This window comes from Pseudophryne corroboree, chromosome 11 (assembly GCF_028390025.1).
Source record: "Pseudophryne corroboree isolate aPseCor3 chromosome 11, aPseCor3.hap2, whole genome shotgun sequence".
NCBI classification, from domain to species: domain Eukaryota; kingdom Metazoa; phylum Chordata; class Amphibia; order Anura; family Myobatrachidae; genus Pseudophryne; species Pseudophryne corroboree.
The window spans coordinates 304,698,216-304,721,113 of NC_086454.1; the positions used below are offsets into that span (position 1 = coordinate 304,698,216).

General features: G+C 46.8%; 1 protein-coding gene across 5 annotated transcripts in view; it reads right to left on the bottom strand.

The window, feature by feature from the left end:
- Nucleotides 1-22,898, bottom strand: part of CMIP (c-Maf inducing protein) — a 206,378-nt gene that overhangs the window by 82,918 nt on the left and 100,562 nt on the right. For all 5 annotated transcript variants that reach the window (XM_063945560.1, XM_063945563.1, XM_063945562.1 and 2 more), the window contains exon 3: nt 19,883-19,933. In XM_063945560.1, coding sequence (XP_063801630.1) covers nt 19,883-19,933 — 51 coding nt within the window. The remainder of the gene's footprint in view (nt 1-19,882; nt 19,934-22,898) is intronic.

A 22,898-nucleotide genomic window follows, 5' to 3' on the forward strand; every position in this document is an offset into this window, starting at 1 on the left:
GCAAAGCCTCTATTGTTCCGCTAACATCCAGGGTAAAACACAATAAATTGTAACATTTGATTGATCCTTCTGAGCAGACGCCACTCAGTTGCCATTTAAAGCTGGTTAGTTGAATTGATTTGCCTGTTCTGCACTGGCTGCCCGCTGATTCCCAAGGATCCGGCTGGAGGAGGGACACCTTAGCAAAATATTTTTCCTACATGGTAGTGCAGTTTTAAAGAGCAGGGGAAGGAGATACCTGATAGTTCCTAGCAGCTTTTATATTGAGCAACAAGCATGTGGTCTCGGCGTGAAAGATGCATGCATACAGGTGGGCATACAGTAAAAGTTCTGAAAACCCCTATGGCATACCCTCCAACCGTACCTTTTTAGCAGGTACAGTACCATTTTTTTTATTGTCTGTACCGATTTTTATCTCTCCAAACTTCCATTGAAAGTATAGGAAAGGGGGCGTGGCCACGCCCCATTTACCCGTGGCCAAGTCCCCTTTCCTAATTTATACCGATTTTTCTGTGTAAAATGTTGGAGGATATGTTATGGCGCATGCTTTACACTAAGTGTACACACAAAGGTGTTGTTGCTGTAATGCGGTGGAGACTGGGAGGTGGATAGTATTCAGTGGGCGTGTTACGGGAGTGTCGGGGGCATGGCACCACTGGTGGCTGCATTCCCAGACACACAGCCACAAGCATAGGAGGCCGTGGTCAGACGACAAAACTGCACCTGCCATAAGGCTGGTACAGTTATCGATAGTGTGACCGATGATGGCCTATAAGGACCCATCAACAAGTGTTACAATGCGCTCGGGTGCTAAAAGTGGGTATCTCAGTCCCTGCACATTCCGCTGCATGGATGTATATAAAGGGAGGAGTTTGTAGCAGAATTTGCATAAACTTGCAGATGTGTGAATGCCAACAGCCGCTGTGGCCTGCCCTTTAGCCTGCAACTCAGGATCAGCCTCAGTCTGGCACAGAAGGTACCAGTATATCTAAAAGGAGGGAGAGGTGTAAATGCTATAATGTGTTTAGGACACAGTGACGTCTGATCTTTGCTTCTTGGAATCCAGATATTGCCTATAATTACAGCGTACAGGTGCAAAGGTTCATTAGACTGTTGAAAACACCCATTTAAAACTACATTTATATAATTAACTTACTACATGATGCCTTGCTTTAGCAACTCTGCCTTGAAACAGTTTCAACTTCCTGTTTATAAGTAATCTGGTAAGTGACGCTGTCTGCAGTTTGCAACATGACCACAACAATTAGCATTTATAGAACCATATATGACCTGAAGGTGTTTGCTCAACTAAAATGCAGTGATATAGACACTTTCCATTACTCAGTAGTAGTACAAGGTTCCTGTAAGTGCATCGCATTAAAGACATCCACATATACTAGTTTACAGATTGCTGACCAACCAGTTGGACAGGCACACAAGTGAGAAAAACTTGTTTGCTTGTGCTTCTATGTTTAGCCTCAAAGCTTTGTACAGGGAACCAGTCATTAAAGGTTTGCTACCAGGTGAATAGATGGAGTTTAAAAGCATATGAAAATTACTGCAGGAATCATCTTGCATCTATCCTACCCCAGACACACAGAGGAAGCCCCTTACCATGATGCGACTAGTCCCGCACTCCATTTGGATGGGATAGAGACACGTTAAGTGGGGGGCAGCGAAAGCGGAAAAGGCCTGGCAATGTAAGATAAGCAGACAGAGGGAGAGGCTAAAAGGAGGCGTCAAAGTAATGGGAAAAGAGAGATGGGAAGAATACCTGATATAGGGGGAGAAAGATGCGGGAATGGGGAAAGTAAGAGATGGGGGGAGGTTAAAAAAATAGGATTTCAATTACCTACCTGTAAATCCTTTTCTCGTAGTCCGTATAGGATAATGGGGTTCCATTTAGTACCATGGGGTATAGACGGTCCACTAGGAGCCATGGGCACTTTAAGAATTTGATAGTGTGAGCTGGCTCCTCCCTCTATGCCTCTCCTACCAGACTCAGTCTAGGAAACTGTGCCCGAGGAGACGGACATACTTTCAGAGAAGGATATAAAGGATAGTGGTGAGATTCCGAACCAGCACACACACACACCAGAGGAAAGCTATGCTAACCCAATTTTAAAAAGGAACAGCAACAGCTGAACCAACAATACTAAACCAAGTAACAGTGCAGGAAAAACTAAGCACCTTTGAAACAGGACACCCAATTTTATTGGGATCATAGAGAATGAACAGCGAGTTGGCTTTCCTGTGACGAGCTGTCATCTTTACTTATACCTTCAAAGCCCTCACAAAATCTAAAAGACTTAGAAGTAGTAGAAGTGTCGGTGATAACCGGAACCACAATAGGTTGGTTAATGTGAAATGCAGACACCACTTTAGGAATAAATTGCTGACGAATTCTGAGTTCAGCTCTGTCCTCATGGAAAATTAAATAGGGGCTCTTGTGATACAAAGCCCCCAGCTCCGACACACGTCTTGCTGAAGCCAAGGCCAACAGTGTGACGGTCTTCCACGTAAGATATTTTACGTCCACCTCCTGTAATGGTTCAAACCAGTCCGATTGGAGGAACTGCAGCACCAAATTGAGATCCCAAGGTGCCGTGGGAGGCACAAAGGGAGGTTGGATGTGCAGAACACCTTTCAAGAACGTGTGGACCTCAGGGAGAGAAGCCAATTGTTTTTGAAAGAAAATGGACAAGGCCAAAATCTGGACTTTTATGGAGCCCAGACGTAGGCCAACATCCACACCTGCCTGCAGAAAAAGCAGGAAACGTCCCAGATGAAATTCCACCACAGAAAAATTTCTGCTCTCATACCAAGAGACGTATTTCTTCCAAATACGGCTGTAATGTTTAGACGTTGCCCCCTTCCTGGCTTGGATCATAGTTGTGATAACTTTATTAGGGATCCCTCTTCTGGCTAGAATTAGCCGTTCAACTTCCATGCCGTAAAACTTATCCGCGGTAAGCCCTGATAGACGAACAGGCCCTGTTGCAGAAGATTCTCGTAGAAGAGGTAGAGGCCACGGATCTTCGAGGAGCATTTCCAGAAGGTCAGCGTACCAGGCCCTTCTTGGCCAGTCCGGAGCAATGAGTGTTGCTTGAACCTTTTCCCTTTTTATTCTTTTTATAATTCTTGGGATAAGAGGAAGCGGAGGAAACACGTAAACCATTTGATAGACCCATGGAGTCGTCAGGACGTCTACCGCCACTACTTGTTGAGACGAGAGGCCATCATGTCAATTTGTGGATATCACCATCGACGTGTCAAGCACTTGAACATTTCCGGGTGAAGGCCCCACTTTCCCAGGTGCAGGTCGTGTCTGCTGAGGAAGTCTGGTTCCTAGTTTTCTACTCCCAGAATGAAGACCGCTGATAGTTGCACAGCATTTTTTTCTGCCCAGAAGAGAATTCTTGACACCTCTGACATTGCTGCTCTGCTTTTCGTTCCGCCCTGTCGGTTTATGTACGTGAGTGCCATCACATTGTCTGACTGGACCTGAATGGCCCGATCTTGAAGAAGATATGAAGCCTGCAGAAGGGCGTTGTATATGGCCCTGAGTTCCAGAATGTTGATCGGAAGGATGACTTCATGAGTTAACCATCTTCCTTGAAACTGCACCCCCTGGGTGACTGCTCCCCAACCTCTGAGGTTTGCGTCAGTGGTTAACAGGATCCAGTCCTGAATTCTGAATCTCGACGAGGTGAGAAATCTGTAGCCACCACAGAAGGGAGATCTTGGCCTTTGGCGACAGACGGATCCTCTGGTGCATGTGAAGATGCGATCCGGACCATTTGTTCAACAGATCGAGCTGGAAGGGTCTTGCGTGAAACCTTCCGTATTGAAGCGCCTCGTAAGAGGACACCATCTTCCCCAGAAGGCGAATGCATAGATGCACCGATAGCCAGGTTGGCTTCAGGACATCCCGAACCATCGACTGGATTACCAGTGCCTTTTCCAACGGAAGGAACACTTTCTGTGACTCCGTGTCCAGTATCATTCCCAGGAATGGGAGCCTCCGTGTTGGCTCTAGGTGAGATTTCGGAAGGTTCAGAATCCACCCGTGATCCTGGAGAAGTTTGGTTGAGAGATCAATGCTGTCCTGCAACCTCTCCCTGGACGACACCTTTATCAGAAGATCGTCCAGGTATGGAATTATATTCACTCCCTAATTGCGGAGTATAAACATCATCTCTGCCATCACTTTGGTGAATATCCTCGGTGCCGTGGAGATACCAAATGGCAAGGCCTGGAATTGGTAGTGACAGTCCTGTAGTGCAAACCATAGGAGGCCAGATTGGAATGTGAAGGTACACATCCTTGATATCCAGAGACACTAGGAATTCCCCTTCCTCCAGACTGAGATCACCGATCACAGAGACTCCATCTTGAACTTGAACACTCTTATGAATGGGTTCAAGGACTTGAGGTTCAGAATCGGTTACCTGACCATTTAGCAATGGCTTTTGTGATCCATGCACATGCAATAGTGGGTCCCTGGGCCATCCCAGCAGCTGTATAAAATGATTTGAGTGTAGTCTCAATTTTACGATTCAGGCATGTCTTTTAAGGAGGCTGCACCAGGGACAGGCAATACAATTTTTCGTGACAGCCTAGAGACTGATGCGTCCACTATTGGTGGATTTTCCCATTTTTTCCTATCCTTCAGAGAAAAAGGAAAAGATGAGAGCAACCTTTTAGGGATCTGAAATTTCTTATCAGGATTAACCCATGGTTCTTCAAACAGGGTATTCAATTCCTTTGATGCAGGAAAAGTGACCGAGGACTTCTTTTTTACATTAAAATAAGATTCCTCACACTCCTCTGACACCTTATCAGGAATTTGCAGAACATTTCTGATAGCCTCTAAAAGAGCCTCTATTCCCTGTGACAGATTAGCACCCCCCCCCCCTCCAAATCCACCTCGCCCTCCTCCATGTCTGACCCGTCAGCGTCAGACTGCAGTATATGGGCCCGAGATCGTTTTTGCGGACAAATGGGAGGGGATTGAGACGCTGGTTTGGGGACCGAGTCTCTATTCATAAACTCATCCACAGTCTGTCTTAAGTATTGCGTCTCTTTCTCATTGTGGGATAATTCCGTAGAAATATTGGAGATCATTCCCTTAATGGAATTTACCCACTCCGGTTCATCCCCGCTATTCTGGGAAGGTGCACTGCCCTGAGTACCCAGTAGTGAGCCCCCTGGTGAAGAGGAACACTCTGCTGTACAATAAACACACTCTTTGCCTGACATAATGTAAATGGGACAGCACACACACAGGAAAAGGTTAAGCACAATTAACCCACAAAGAGCCCTTCAGGGAGACAAAGAGTTATTTGCAGCCAGCCCCCACCGCGCTCTTATCGCTAATGCCAAGCGTAGCCGGGTCGCAGACTAAGTACCCTGATAGGGGACTTAGTACACTAATAATCACTCTCCCCCTGCTATGACCCCCTGGTACCGCTGAGGTAATCTGGAGTCTCTCCGGAGGAGCTGCGCGTCCCTGTCAGTCAACGTCTGTGTCCACTGCAGAGGGAAAAATGGCGCTGGTGAGCTGCTGGATCCACTCATAGCGAAGGCCCTGCCCCTTCAATGGCGCGCGGTCTTCCCTCTTTTTTTATACTGGCTGAGGTAATATGGTGCATAAAATGGAGAGAAAACCGTGTTAAGGCTATTTTTGCCAGTGTGGTTACTGTGTACAGTGTACTGAGACGCAGCTGTGTACTGTGTCTGGAGACGCATTACGCACCGGTTAGAATCCGTGCGTCTCCGTATCCTCATGCCGCCATAATGGCCGGCGCCCCGCTAACCGGGATGCTGGGTTAGTACTTACCACTCTTCATTCTTCTGGCTCTGTTAGGGGTTGTGGCGTGCTGTGGGAATGTACGCTCGCCGTGGTGGGGCTTGCGAATAGTTCCATCAGGAGCTAGTGTCCTGTCAGCGGGGAACGGGACCATTAACCCTTCAAGAGGTTGGGCCATTCCCCCCCCCCCCCCCCCTAAGTCCCACGAAGCAGGCAGGCTGGTGCCAACCAGCCCTGCCTGAAAATAACAAACATATAAAATAAATACAGAAAACTCTTCAGGAGCGTCCATAAGCGTGACCGGCTCCTCCGGGCACATTTTCTAAACTGAGTCTGGTAGGAGGGGCATAGAGGAAGGAGACAGCCCACACTATCAAATTATTAAAGTGCCCATGGCTCCTAGTGGACCCGTCTATACCCCATGGTACTAAATGGAAACCCAGTATCCTCTAAGCCATCCATTTTACCTGATCATCTACTCAGTTGTGATTCTTATGTGTCTACATTTATTGTAAGAGATCTCAATAAAATCTGAAGAGTAATTTACTGCCATTAAAAAGAGGAATTTCAACTGTAATGAGGTTATGCTTCCTGTAATCTCAATGATCGCGTTTGTACTTAACAAGGAACTAGGCTTATTATTGGCATTCCTTCCCTTATGCATAGCCTAACATGTGGTATTTCCGTCTTCTATTCAACAGTAAAACAGTAAACAAGTTAAATATTATCCAGTGAATAAGGTTTAGTGTCAGATAAAAGTATAATCTAAATCTGTAATCTAGAATCCTGTTCTAGTCTATTTGAAAGGGTTGCAGAATGAGTCACCAAACAAGTTCAGATCTTGTCCACCTGGGACAAAGCAAGAGCAGCTCTTGAGGACACATGACCACTTAACGTTGAGGACATGATCACCCCAGTGCACATGTTTCCCCCTGGGCCGCTGCTAAAATAGGTTTGCAACAAGGACATACCCCAATAACAGTTCCGGCAATTTGGACAAAAGTTATGACGTTAGGAATGACAACACCAGCCTCTAAAATCTCAACGGTCTGGTTTAAAAAGGGATGGTTGGGAAATAGGAAACAGTGTGCATCAATTGGGGACATCAGGGTCAAGTTGGTGCCAACTGGAGATGGGTGTACACCTTGCTAAGTGAAAATTAAGTGCTGGAAAGGACCTCAAGCTGCATCTTTCATGCAAAGGCAAGTTTTTGATTCGCAGAGCAAGATATTCAAATGAGCTCCATTGACTGGAGATTTCTCATTTAGGAGGGGGTACACCTTGGAGAATGACTTTGCTGGTCCATACTATTAGTTGGATGTCCCTCATTCCGACTAGCCTCATTTTATACAGGAAGCCACAATTTTATACAGGAAACAATCAATGAATAAATGTAGCACATATATTAACAGTCTTAGGGGTATATTCAATTAGTGTTGGATCCTCTCCGTCTTCACTATTCAATTTGCGGGCATTTCCGACTGGTTCCGACAATGCCGATCTCACTTTTTTTTAAGTCGAATCGACATTGACGAAAACGGGCCAAAAACCTGACGGAAACGGACTAAAATGCAACAAAAAATGTGGATCCGCGGCTAATCCGCCGATACATATGTTTTCCGACAAATCGGAAAAACGGCACTGGACTTCAATAGGTTGAATCCAGACTCGACCTAAAAAAGTCAGAAAGTTATGTTTTTCTGACTTGTATGAAAATCCGACAACAATTGAATAGACCCCTTAAAGCATCAGTACATCAAAAGCAAAATGTAAAAGTTGAAATTAAGCCAGAGGTCCAAAAGAGATCGCTAGCTGAACTGTGACAGGCACAGTGGGTCCTCCAGTCCTGCAAATCATTACATAGGGGCAGTCCCCAATAGCAGAATGCAGACATGACCCTTTACTAAAAGGTGCTGCATTGTCTGAGGTCAGTAAGTGACTCTTAAACCTGTTCTCATATTTGTGAGTACTGCACATATTAGATTAAATTACTATGTATCATATTTTACATACACACAAAAAATACATGTTTGACAAAACCACATTTCATAAAATAGAATTACAGCTGAGCCAGCACAGACAGCCTCCATAGAAATCTATTTTAAATGGCACTAACATGGCAAGTCCAATCAATGATTATGTTGTGCCATGTAGGAAGGTAATACTCAGTGCTGAAAGTAGGATGGTATGGAGTACCATTAAAAAATATGATGGTGGTACTCAGTACCACCAGCCCACAGGAGGGGCATAATTTATAAGAGGCATTTTTGTGTGTGGGACATAAAATGTTGTCAGTGGCATAACTGTGTGTGGCATAATATGTAATAGGCATTACGGTGTGTGGTATAATATATAAGGCATTACAGTGTGTGGCATAATGTTTAATGGGCATTACGGTGTGTGGTATAATGTGTAATGGGCATTACGGTGTGTGGCATAATGTGTAATGGGCATTACGACGTGTAGCATAATGTGTAATGGGCATTACGGTGTTTGGCATAATGTGTAAGGGGCATTACAGTGTGTGGCATAATGTGGCCACTCTCCTAGTTTTATGTGACCACGCCCCCTCATGACATGTGACAACACCCATTTTTACTATCCGTACCACTAAGAAAAAGTTACTACTTGCACCACTGGTGATACTTCTCTATCCTGCATCACTCTGGAGGCATTACAAATAAACGGCTGAACTGCTGTCTCCTGGCTAACAGAAATAATTTGCACAGATTAGGAGGATTAGTACAGATTAGGCTGAAATGAACCATGGATTCATGTTGTTTATGTCAAATGCTGATCCTACTATTGTAATTTCGCAACAAAACACAACACTGATTGGATCAGGTAACAATTTTCCAATCTTCAGCGGCCCACTGTTGGTGATCCTATGCCCACTGCAGCCTCAGTTTCCTGTTCTTATCTGACAGGAGTGGAGCCCAGTGTGGTCTTCTGCTGCAGTAGCCCATCCACTCCAAGGTTCTATGGGCCTAATTCAAGGTTGATTTACAAAAGCAAAATCTTCCTTCTTCTAATGGGCAAAACCATGTGCACTGCAGGGGAAGGGGGCAGATATAAGATGTGCAGCAGGGAGTGCAGAGAGTTAGATTGGGGTGGGGTGTGTTCAATTTGAAATCTGAATTGCAGTGTAAAAATAAAGCAGCCAGTATTTACCCTGCACAGAAACAATATAACCCACTCAAATCTAACTCTCTCTGCACATGTTATATCTGCTCCCCCGCCCCCTTGCAGTGCCCATGGTTTTGTCCATTAGAGGAAGATTTTGCTTTTGCAATCAACCTTGAATTAGGCACTATGGCCCTCATTCCGAGTTGATCGCTCGCTAGCTGCATTTAGCAGCAGTGCAAACGCTAAGCCTTCACCCTCTTGGAGCGTATCTTAGTTTAGCAGAAGTGCGAACGAAAGGATCGCTGCGCTGCTACAAAAGATTGTGCAGTTTCAGAGTAGCTGCAGACCTACTCCTACCTTGCGATCACTTCAGACTATTTAGTTCCTGTTTTGACGTCACAAACACGCCCTGCGTTCGGCCAGCCACTCCCCGTTTCCCCAGCCACTCTTGCATTTTTATCTGGCACGCCTGCGTTTTTCAGCACACTCCCCGAAAACGGTCAGTTACCACCCAGAAACACCCACTTCCTGTCAATCACTCAACGATCAGCAGTGCGACAGAAAAGCGTCGCTCAAGCTTGTGTAAAACTGCATTGGCTTTTGTGAAAGTACGTCGCGCGTGCGCAGTGCGCACCATACGCATGCGCAGAAGTGCTGATTTTTAGCCTGATCGCTGCGCTGCGAACAACAGCAGCTAGCGATCAACTCGGAATGACCCCCTATGTGCTGTGCTCTTCTGCACTGGTGTGATCAACAGTTATTGGAGTTCCTGCCGCTACCCCATTACTTGAACCCGTCTGACCGTCCTCCTCTGGCCTCATGTATTTGCTAACAGGGCTGCATGTTGTTTTGCGCACCATTCTGTGTAAACTCTAGAGACTGTTGTGCGAGAAAATCCCAGGACAAGAACAATTTGAGAGATGCTCAAACCAAACCATCTGGCTTTAACAATCAATTCATGGATTAGAGTTACTTAGATCAGGTTTCTCCCCCATTCTGGTGTTTGACAGCCGAACCCACTGACCACACCTGCACAATTTCCTGCACTGAGTTGCTGCCACCCGATTGGCTGATTAGATGCTTACATTAGCGTACAGGCGTATGCACATACACATAGAGGAAAGTCTGTTATCTAGTGTTTAGTTTTAACTACCATTAAGTCCAGTAGTCGCAGGGCTAAATCAATCTCTACAGTCATCACAATGCACAGGTCATGAGCAGACAGAGAGAGGCAGCTCTCTCAGATGGTGGAACGCGCTAACAAAAAGGGAAGGGTATCCCTTCCTTCTTACCACACACAGACTTCACTGCGGTTCTCTTCATACCATGTGATTACAGTTAAATATATATGTTTGTAAGCCTGAAAGCGCTGTACTTGTTGGCAGATTATAGGAAATTTTAATGATAGATTTTGAGGTTGACTCACAGCATATTTTAACTCGTTTCTTTACCATTTGTTTTATTATTTTGCTTTCTGCTAGAACTAAAATAACGTAGCCAAGTATGTGACATTCTGAAATCCTATTGAAAGCACTAGATACTAATTAACTAAGTTACTGGGGGACAATTGATTTTAATGTTAAACAGGCCAGGTAAAGGCATTTTTAAATATTTATTTCTAAGCAATGTTCTAAGTAATGCCCCTCCTCCAGACCTCAGTTAAGGAAACTGTGCCCGGAAGAGCTGACATTACAAGGAAAGGATTTTGGAATCCAGGGTAAGACTCATACCAGCCACACCAATCACACCGTACAACTCGTGATAAGCTTACCCAGTTAACAGTATGAACAACAACTGAGCATCACTCAACCGATGCTTCTGCTGCTTCTGTACTTCTGGCTCTGCGAGGGGGACGGCGGCGCGGCTCCGGGAACGGACGATCAAGGTTAGGTACCTGTGTTCGATCCCTCTGAAGCTAATGGTGTCCAGTAGCCTAAGAAGCGCAACCTAGCCGCAGTTAGTAGGTTTGCTTCTCTCCCCTCAGTCCCACGTAGCAGTGAGTCTGTTGCCAGCAGAAGCTCTCTGAAAATAAAAAACCTAACTAAAATACTTTCTTTTCTAGCAAGCTCAGGAGAGCCCACTAGGAGCACCCAGCTCTGGCCGGGCACAGATTCTAACTGAGGTCTGGAGGAGGGGCATTGAGGGAGGAGCCAGTGCACACCAGATAGTACTGAATCTTTCTTTAGAGTTCCCAGTCTCCTGCGGAGCCCGTCTATTCCCCATGGTCCTTACGGAGTCCCCAGCATCCACTAGGACGTTAGAGAAATCTCAGTGGAAAGAGATTTAGGGAAAAACATACTACTGGGACAGTAACTGCAGTTCTACTCCAATAACCGGTAGATCTAATTACAATAAAGATAGCGCCCGGTGGTGGGGGGGGGGGGGGAGGTTTTGCATCTTTCACATACTTAAATCTCTTATGTAAAGCTGGTTACACACCTCTGCCTTATCATCTGCGTACCGGCTAATTGGTGCCTGCATCGCAGCGATATCGATAAAAGATCCATTAAATACTGACAGCATTAGAGTATGGGTGTGCGTCTACCCACACTGAATACTGGTGAGGTCACTTGTAAGGGAATACATACGATTTACCGGTGGGTGGGATGCCGGCTGTCCATATCCCGACAATGGCATCCCGCCCACCAGAATACCAGCAGAGTCCCCTTGCAGGCTCTGGGCCTCGTGACGCACGCCACAGGATCTATTACCACTCTATGGGTGTTGTGGACACACACGAGTGGGAATAGTCCTGTTTTGCCAGGATTCTGGCTGACGGCATTGTTGGCTGTCGGTATTCTGTCGTCGGTATCCTGACCGGCGGGATTCCAACAGCTGGCAAATTGAACGGATCCCCTTGTAAGGGTCATTATCAGCACATTTATGTCCAGAATTAGTATTCAATAATATCAAATCAAACAACCTGCATATAAGAATGGGGATAATTCATTACTGTACAAGACCCACAGACTGTAATCAGGGCCGTAACGAGGGCATGTGACTGATACTGCCACCAAAGGTTCAAGGCTGAAAGTGCAGGATGGCCCAGACAGTTTGTGGGGTGCCTTTGGAGGCACTCTGCTACACAGAAAGATGCAGGGCCCTGATGTGATACACAATTGTTCTGCCAGAGATTAAAATCTGTTTTCTGCTCTATACAGAAAGAGCATTTGATTGGCCAGTACAGACTGGTCCCAAAACCTTAAACTCTCTGGCCTAATCCATCTCCCAGTGGTTCCCAAATGTTTTGAGTCATGGCACTCTAGAGTATGAGAATTATTAACACAGCAACCCTATGTCAAAAGTGTTTTAGTCGGAAATTCAGAAAAAAATAAGTAAAATTGAGTCAATTGTGTTCCTATGTCATTCTTAGAGATAGCTATGTGGTGAGAAACATTCTCCAAATGAAGAGAAGCAATAGGACACGGGGACATGCACTGAGACTGGAGGGGGGGAGGTTCAGGGTAAATTTGCTGAAAAATTACTTCACAGATAGGGTAGTGGACAAGTGGAATAGCCTCCCATCAGAGGTGGTAGAGGCTAAGACAACAGAGCAATTTAAACATGCATGGGATAGACATATGGATATCCTTACAAAGAAATAAGGATCAAATAAGGTTAGAGATAAAAAATAAGATTTTACTCACCGGTAAATCTATTTCTCGTAGTCCGTAGTGGATGCTGGGGACTCCGTAAGGACCATGGTGAATAGACGGGCTCCACAGGAGACTGGGCACTCTAAGAAAGATTTAGTACTACTGGTGTGCACTGGCTCCTCCCTCTATGCCCCTCCTCCAGACCTCAGTTAAGGAAACTGTGCCCGGAAGAGCTGACATTACAAGGAAAGGATTTTGGAATCCAGGGTAAGACTCATACCAGCCACACCAATCACACCGTATAACTTGTGATAAACTTACCCAGTCAACAGTATGAACAACAACAGAGCACCAAACAATGGATGCCAACATAACATAACCCTTTATTAAGCAATAACTATATACACGTATTGCAGAAAGTCCGCACTTAGGACGGGCGCCCAGCATCCACTACGGACTACGAGAAATAGATTTACCGGTGAGTAAAATCTTATTTTCTCTAACGTCCTAGTGGATGCTGGGGACTCCGTTAGGACCATGGGGATTATACCAAAGCTCCCAAACGGGCGGGAGAGTGCGGATGACTCTGCAGCACCGAATGGGCAAACACAAGGTCCTCCTCAGCCAGGGTATCAAACTTGTAGAACTTAGCAAATGTGTTTGAACCCGACCAAGTAGCTGCTCGGCAAAGCTGTAATGCCGAGACCCCTCAGGCAGCCGCCCAAGAAGAGCCCACTTTCCTTGTGGAATGGGCTTTCACTGATTTTGGATGCGGCAATCCAGCCGCAGAATGAGCCTGCTGAATCGCGTTACAGATCCAGCGAGCAATGGTTTGCTTTGAAGCAGGAGCACCCAGCTTGTTGGATGCATACAGGATAAACAGCAAGTCAGTCTTCCTGACTCCAGCCGTCCTGGCTACATAGATCTTCAAAGTCCTGACTACATCAAGCAACTTGGAATCCTCCAAGTCACGAGTAGCCGCAGGCACCACAATAGGTTGGTTCAAATGAAAAGGTGACAACACCTTCGGCAGAAATTGCGGACGAGTCCGTAATTCTGCCCTGTCCATATGGAAAACCAGATAGGGGCTTTTACATGACAAAGCCGCCAATTCTGACACACGTCTAGCCGAAGCTAAGGCCAATAGCATAACCACCTTCCACGTGAGATACTTTAGCTCCACGGTCTTAAGTGGCTCAAACCAGTGGGATTTCAGGAAACCCAACACCACGTTGAGATCCCAAGGTGCCACTGGTGGCACAAAAGGGGGCTGAATATGCAGCACTCCCTTAACAACGTCTGAACTTCAGGAAGAGAAGCCAGTTCCTTTTGAAAGAAAATGGATAGGGCCGAAATCTGGACCTTTATGGACCCCAACTTCAAGCCCATAGTCACTCCAGACTGTAGGAAGTGCAGGAACCGGCCCAGCTGGAATTCCTCTGTAGGGGCCTTCCTGGCCTCACACCAGGCAACATATTTTCGCCATATACGGTGATAGTGTTTTGCTGTCACGTCCTTCCTAGCCTTTATCAGCGTAGGAATAACTTCATCCGGAATGCCTTTTTCCGCTAGGATCCTGCGTTCAACCGCCATGCCGTCAAACGCAGCCGCAGTAAGTCTTGGAACAGACAGGGCCCCTGTTGCAACAGGTCCTGTCTGAGAGGCAGAGGCCATGGGTCCTCTGTGAGCATTTCTTGCAGTTCCGGGTACCAAGTCCTTCTTGGCCAATCTGGAACAATGAGTATTGTTCTCACTCCTCTTTTTCTTACGATTCTCAGAACCTTGGGTATGAGAGGAAGAGGAGGAAACACATAGACCGACTGGAACACCCACGGTGTTACTAGTGCGTCCACAGCTATCGCCTGAGGGTCTCTTGACCTGGCGCAATACCTTTGTAGCTTTTTGTTGAGACGGGATGCCATCATATCCACTTGTGGCAGTTCCCATCGATTTGTAATCTGAGTGAAGACTTCGTGATGAAGTCCTTACTCTCCCGGGTGGAGGTCGTGCCTGCTGAGGAAGTCTGCTTCCCAGTTGTCCACTCCCGGAATGAACACTGCTGACAGTGCTTGCACGTGATTCTCCGCCCAACGAAGAATCCTGGTGGCTTCCGCCATCGCCACTCTGCTTCTTGTGCCGCCCTGGCGGTTTACATGAGCCACTGCGGTGATGTTGTCTGACTGAATCAGCACCGGTTGGTTGCGAAGCAGAGGCTCCGCTTGACTCAGGGCGTTGTATATGGCCCTTAGTTCCAGGATATTTATGTGCAGACAAGCCTCCTGACTTGACCACAACCCTTGGAAGTTTCTTCCCTGAGTGACTGCCCCCCCATCCTCGGAGGCTCGCATCCGTGGTCACCAGGACCCAGTCCTGTATGCCGAACCTGTGGCCCTCGAGAAGGTGAGCACTCTGCAGCCACCACAGAAGAGACACCCTGGCCCTCGGGGACAGGGTGATCAGCCGATGCATCTGAAGATGCGATCCGGACCACTTGTCCAACAGATCCCACTGAAAGATCCTCGCATGGAACCTGCCGAAGGGAATGGCTTCGTACGATGCCACCATCTTTCCCAGGACTCGCGTGCAGTGATGCACCGACACCTGTTTTGGTTTTAAGAGGTCTCTGACTAGAGTCACGAGCTCCTGGGCCTTCTCCGCCGGGAGAAACACCTTCTTCTGGTCTGTGTCCAGAATCATGCCCAGAAAGGGCAGACGCGTCGTAGGAATCAGCTGCGACTTTTGGATATTCAGAATCCAGCCATGCTGCTGCAACACTTCCTGAGAGTGTGCTACGCTGATCAGCAACTGCTCTCTGGACCTCGCCTTTATGAGGAGATCGTCCAAGTATGGGATAACTGTGACTCCTTGCTTTCTCAGGATCACCATCATTTCCGCCATTACCTTGGTAAATATTCTCGGTGCCGTGGAGAGCCCAAACGGCAACGTCTGGAATTGGTAATGACAGTCCTGTACCACAAATCTGAGGTACTCCTGATGAGGTGGATAAATGGGGACATGCAAGTAAGCATCCTTGATGTCCAGAGACACCATAAAATCCCCCTCTTCTAGGCTTGCAATGACCGCTCTGAGCGATTCCATTTTGAACTTGAATCTTTTCAGATAAATGTTCAGGGACTTTAAATTCAATATGGGTCTGACCGAACCGTCCGGTTTCGGTACCACAAACATTGTGGAATAGTATCCCCTTCCCTGTTGAAGGAGGGGAACCTTTACCACCACCTGCTGGAGATATAACTTGTGAATTGCCGCTACTTCCCTTTCCATGGGGGAAGCTGGCAGGGCCGATTTGAGGTAACGGTGAGGGGGCATCACTTCGAATTCCAGCTTGTATCCCTGAGACACAATCCGTATAGCCCAGGGATCCACCTGTGAGCGAACCCACTGGTGGCTGAAATTTCGTAGACGTGCCCCCACCACTCCTGGCTCCACCTGTGGAGCCCCAGCGTCATGCGGTGGATTTAGTGGAAGCCGGGGAGGACTTCTGTTCCTGGGAACTAGCTGTATGGTGCAGCTTCTTTCCTCTACCCCTGCCTCTGGCAAGAAAGGATGCACCTCTGACCTTCTTGCTTCTTTGTGATCGAAAGGACTGCATTTGGTAATACGGTGCTTTCTTAGGCTGTGAGGGAATATATGGCAAAAAATTTGACTTCCCAGCAGTAGCTGTGGAAACTAGGTCCGAGAGACCGTCCCCAAACAATTCCTCACCCTTGTAAGGTAAAACCTCCATGTGCTTTTTGGAGTCGGCATCACCTGTCCATTGCCGAGTCCACAGGACCCTTCTGGCAGAAATTGACATTGCATTTATTCTAGAGCCCAGTAGGCAAATGTCCCTCTGGGCATCCCTCATATATAGGACAGCGTCTTTTATATGCCCCAGGGTCAGTAAAATGGTATCCTTGTCTAAGGTATCCAGTTCCTCAGACAGATTATCTGTCCATGCTGCTACAGCACTACACATCCAGGCAGACGCAATTGCCGGCCTCAGTAGAGTACCTGAATGTGTATAAACAGACTTCAGGATACTTTCCTGCTTCCTATCGGCAGAATCCTTTAGGGAGGCCGTATCCTGTGACGGCAGGGCCACCTTCTTAGATAAGCGTGTCAGAGCTTTATCTACCCTAGGGGAGGATTCCCAGCGTATCCTGTCCGTTGGCGGGAAAGGGTACGCCATAAGTAACCTTTTGGAAATCAGCACTTTCCTATCGGGGGAATCCCACGCTTTTTCACATAACTCATTTAACTCATGTGAAGGGGGAAAAGTCACCTCTTGCTTTTTCTCCCCATACATATAAACCCTCTTGTCAGGGACAGGGTTTACCTCTGATATGTGCAATGTGCCTCCATTGCTATAATCATGTAGCGGATGGCTTTAGCCATTTTAGGCTGCGATTTTGCATCATCGTCATCGACACTGGAGTCAGAATCCGTGTCGATATCTGTGTCAACAATTTTGGATAGTGGGCGCTTTTTGAGACCCTGACGGCCTCTGCGCTGTAGGATCAGGCATGGGCTGAGACCCCGACTGTCCCAAGGCATCAGCTTTATCCAACCTTTTATGCAAGGAGTTTACATTATCATTTAACACCTTCCACATATCCATCCAATCAGGTGTCGGCGCCGTCGGCGGAGACACGTCATTCATCTGCACCTGCTCTGCCTCCACATAGCCCTCCTCGTCAAACATGTCGACACACGCGTACCGACACACCACACACACAGGGGATGCTCTATATGAGGACAGGACCCCCACAAGGCCTTTTGGAGAGCCAGCACACACCCCAGCGCTATATGACCCAGGAATCACACAGTAACTCAGTGTTTACCCAGTAGCTGCTGTATATATGATTAATGCGCTAAATTTATGTGCCCCCCCTCTCTTTTTACCCTCTTTCTACCGTGAGTCTGCAGGGGAGAGCCTGGGGAGCTTCCTCTCAGCGGAGCTATGGAGAGAAAATGGCGCTGGTGAGTGCTGAGGAAGAAGGCCCCGCCCCCTCAGCGGCGGGCTTCTGTCCCACGATTTTGTGTAAAATTAATGGCGGGAGCTCATGCATATTACAGTGCCCAGCTGTATATATGCTGCTTTTTTGCCAGGAGGTAATCAATTGCTGCCTGCACCCTACAGTGACCGGAGTGTGTGGGTTAGTGTGGGCGCAATGGCGCACAGCTGCAGTGCTGTGCGCTACCTCATATGAAGACAGGAGTCTTCTGCCGCCGATTTTGACGTCTTCTTGCTTCAACCCGCCGGCTTCTGTCTTCTGGCTCTGCGAGGGGGACGGCGGCGCGGCTCCGGGAACGGACGACCAAGGTTAGGTTCCTGTGTTCGATCCCTCTGGAGCTAATGGTGTCCTGTAGCCTAAGAAGCGCAACCTAGCCGCAGTTAGTAGGTTTGCTTCTCTCCCCTCAGTCCCACGTAGCAGAGAGTCTGTTGCCAGCAGAAGCTCTCTGAAAATAAAAAACCTAACTAAAATACTTTCTTATTAGCAAGCTCAGGAGAGCTCACTAAAATGCACCCAGCTCTGTCCAGGCACAGATTCTAACTGAGGTCTGGAGGAGGGGCATAGAGGGAGGAGCCAGTGCACACCAGTAGTACTAAATCTTTCTTAGAGTGCCCAGTCTCCTGCGGAGCCCGTCTATTCCCCATGGTCCTTACGGAGTCCCCAGCATCCACTAGGACGTTAGAGAAATAATGTAAAAAAAAAAAGGGGCAGACTAGATGGGCCAAGTGGTTCTTATCTGCCGAAAAATTCTATGATTCACTTCTGTTTGTCCACATAGTTTATGGCTAGAAACCACAAGCACTGGTTTTGCCTATTGCACTGACCATAATAATTTGATTTGGTCCTGAACCATGGTCCCGAGGCACCACGCAAGTGCCCCGTACACATATTGTACATACACATATGGGCAGCTACTGAGCCTTAAAATTATATCGCCACCTCGGGAAATATTATTTCGCTCCATGCAGATGAATTTTTTGGGGACTCCGCTATTTCTCTAGCAGCCTCACACAAAAACTTGTGGTAGGACCAATCACAAACCAGCTGAAGCTCTTGCAGTAGGCTTAGTTCTACCAGTTGTTGGGTACATTCTACTATACAGAGTATCTACCCAATGGGGAAAATTAGGTAGTAAGACGTACTTGCAAAATAGATTAATTACATAAAGCTAGTAATGTAAAGCTATACAAACAAAGAGAGATGTGTCTACTAAAAAGAACATATTCCATCATTTGTATTCCCTTCTATTACAGTACCTACTCACAGTGTTGTCTTACTTTGCATTATCTGACATTTACTCATGTAAAACATCTATACAATTGAGAAACATGTATGTGCACCTCTAAGTATTACAACTAGCGACCTTTTAAACCAGGTTTAACCATTGCAATCCTAGAAGAAAATAAATGTGTGCTTTCAAAACTTTAAATGGAATCATCATAATTACTGACAATAATTCTTGACTCGTTATAGGTTATGCTTTATACCGGTCAGTTAATGTTGTTTTTTTATTATTGCCTTGATGTTGTATTGATTTAAAATCTATTTATTTGAAGGTTCTACAGTATTTCGATTCTAAAGGAGGTCTGCTGGGAAACACATGCAGTGGGATAAACTAATTAATGGTGACAGTGACAGCTACGGGGGTCATTCCGAGTTGATCGCTTGCTGACGATTTTTGCAGCGCAGCGTTCAGGTGAAAAAACAGCATTTCTGCGCACGCGTATGCCCCGCAATGCGCTCGTGCGATGTACGGGTACAAAGCTCTTTGTGGTTGTGCTTAGGTTCTAGCGAAGTTTTCCTTCGCACTGGCGGCCGCAAGAAGATTGACAGGAAGGGGGCGTTACTGGGTGTCAACTGACCGTTTTCAGGGAGGGTTTGCAGAAACGCAGGCGTGTCTGAAAAAACGCAGGCGTGGCTGGGCGTTCGCTGGGCGGGTGTATGATGTCAGATCCGGACATGAATAGGCTGAAGTGATCGCAAGCGCTGAGTAGGTTCAGAGCTACTCTGAAACTGCACAAACTGTTTTTGTAGAGCTCGGCTGCACATGCGTTCGCACTTCTGCTAAGCTAAAATACACTCCCCAGTGGGCGGCGGCATAGCGTTTCCACGGCTGCTAAAACTAGCTAGCGAGCGATCAACTCGGAATGACCCCCTATATCCCTAATTCAGTGGAAAGAGATTTAGGGAAACACATACTACTGGGACAGTAACTGCAGTTCTACTCCAATAACAGGTAGATCTAATTACATTTATGTTTAAACATATATAGAAATAAAACACAGATATAAAGACAGCGCCCGGCGGCAGATCAACACATTTTTACTCACCTTCCACTGCAAAGAATGAAACCACTGATCTCTCAAATAGCTGTTTGCAGCCTGCATAAAATTAGAAGAGCATGGTGTTAGACACGGCTAATTTCCCATTTATAACACGTAGATTCTATAACTGTATAAAGGGTGTTAGTGCACCATGATGCTTTCACATAAAGATATCTGACAACGTTGTCTGAACAGTAAGCCTACATATATTTATACAAATGGCATATCTACACCCACAGCTGGATTAAGGCTTAGTGGGCCCCAAGGCAACTACCTTGTGGGGTCCCTACCAATAAAATTGTCGATATGATATGCTGGCGATGTTATTAAACAGTGTAATGTTTAAATACTTCCAGCACCACAAATGTGTTAAACACACTGTAGTGCCCCCAGTTCACATTTTGCCCCACAGAAACCATAGGTCACATATGTAACAATGTCCATCCGCAGCATACGTCAATTCTATATTACACATAAATGTAAAAACATACTTTTTATTATCATACGTAATACAAAATGTATAGGCACATACCAAAATAAAAGAAACAAGTGAGTAAACGAGTTGTTGTTCAATCAACATCCCGTTTTTATTTCTTTATGCCGTTATGTTTCACAATCTGTTGCCAGTTAAGGCTCCTCGGTGTCTTTTCACTAGGAACCCTATTTATCAAGCATTGTGCTACAAGACATCAGAGGTTTTAGTTTATTGGCACAATCATTAAAGAGAACCAGAATGTGGAGATACGAGTGATGGTCACTCGAAGACAAGTGATAATCCCAGTTATAATGATATAATGAACCAGGAAAAAAAAAAAACTTGCAAAGGTTAGTTAATGTTCAGGGTATGTGTGAGCGTACATTATTCCTCAACCAAAAAAAAAAACCCCACAAAACAATTTAATAGGACAATCATTTGCTCATGGACACCTTTTCCTGAAGACCATACTATTGGTGGGGTAGATGTATGAAAGCTTGGAGAAGGATAAAGTGGAGAAAGATAAATGACTAACCAATCAGCTCCCAACTGTCATTTTTCAAACACAGCCTGTAAAATGGCAGTACGACGCCGACTGGTTGGTACTTTTTTCACTCCCCACTTTTCTCACTCCAGGCTTTGATACATCTCCCTCTGGGTGTAAATAAGGCTTCAGGGGAGGCATTTTTTAAGTGCTCTAATTGTGTCTGGTGCACAGTTGAAAGCAAGTTGCCCGTAACTGCTCTGAATAGGGGGTCATCCCGAGTTGATCGCACGTAGCAACTTTCTGCTGCTCGTGCGATCAACCTGACGCCACCTATGGGGGAGTGTATTTTAGCATAGTAGGGCTGTGAACGCTTGTGCAGCCCTGCTATGCTAAAAAAGTTTCAAGTAAAACAAGACCAGGGCTGCAGTTACTCAACCAGTGCGACGGATCCAGCGGTGAAGGTCCCGGTCCTGACGTCAGACATCCGCCCTCCAAACGCTTCGACATGACTGCGCTGGACTCACCACGCCTGGAAACTGTGAATATCCGCTCCAGAACGCCTTCCGTCTGTCCGTCTTCTTGGGATCGCAGCAGCGATCACATTTCTCGCTGGCGGCGTCGTTGCCCGGTGACGATCATCGCCAGGCAATGACACGCGTGCGCAATGTGTCCGCCGTGCATGCGCATTTCCGACCCGTTTGCACCGCAGCGAAGAACCGCTGCGTGCGGACGGGTCGGAATGACCCCCATAGGGCCTAATTCAGACCTGATAGGTGCTGTGCGTTTTCACAGGCAGAGGTGGTCGCTGGGCAGGAGGACGCGGGCCAGCGGCATTTGGCCGCCGTTTAGGGGGCACGGGCCAGGCAACGCAGGCGTGCCTGGACCGTTGGGGGGGCAGGCCGTGGCGGCTGCGTGATGTTACACACAGCCGCTGCGACCCTCACAGCGACGAGTAGCTCCTGCCAGCACGCAGGAGCTGCGCTGGTAGGGAGCTTCTCTTCCAGTCAAAAAGCATCGCCACGGCGCAATGCTTTTGTACTTGTGCGGGGGGGTCGGGCCTGACATGCGGGGTGGACTAGCCCAGTGGGCGACTCCCCGCATGTCTGTGTGACTGATCGTAGATGTGCTAAATTTAGCACATCTACGATCGGGTCCGAATTAGGCCCATTGTACGCACAGAACTAAATGTAAGTATATGTTGTATGCATCTCTACAACCAAACGCTTGGATTCATAGCCATCATCATCATCATCGGCCAGTTGCACGCGCCTTTCCTATGTGTAAACTCCCTGGTACAGTCATAAGAGGAGACGTGCCTGAATTGCCTACGTCTCCAGTACTTGTGTACGCTCAGCTCCAGAGCTTGCGTAGGCCAAAACCACGCACAACACGCTCCAGCAACGGTGTTAGCCCCATTTTGTGCAACAGACCTTCATGTCACTGTTAGAGATGACAGGACACGACCGCCGACTGCACAGCTGTTGTTATTGTGGAGCTACAACTCCCAGGCTCTGCTGGGATTTGGAGGCCGCAACTTCCTCTGTTTTATGGGATATACCTTTTTTTTATCACTGTCAATACAGCCCATCTCCACAACCTAAATCAATTCATATTTATTTCCTGGACTCTGCTCGGAGTAAATATCATATCTTCCTGCTATGGACACATTAGAGGCCTCCAGGCAGGCTTGGTGTGGTGTACAAGTAACAATGGTTCTTTAGTATCTGCTTCCTGCAGTGTATGTCAATATTTGCAGGGTACACATTTAATCAGGGCAGCAAAGTCTGTTATTGAAAATGAACAATACATCCCTTTTTTTCTCCAACAACAACAATTAAGGGAACCGCATCTCCGATCTCAGGTTCACATTATAAACTGCGCCTCAGAATGAGAAGTGGCCAAATAATCAGTAAGCCTGCAGGTTTGCCAAGGGAGAGTCTGTTTTGCCTTTTGAACTCTCAGTGCATTCACCATCTAGTAGCTCTCACAGAACCACAGCTTTGTTTGATGAGGCTGAGGACGTAAAGAGCACCGGTAACCCGCACACAGCAAAAGTGGCC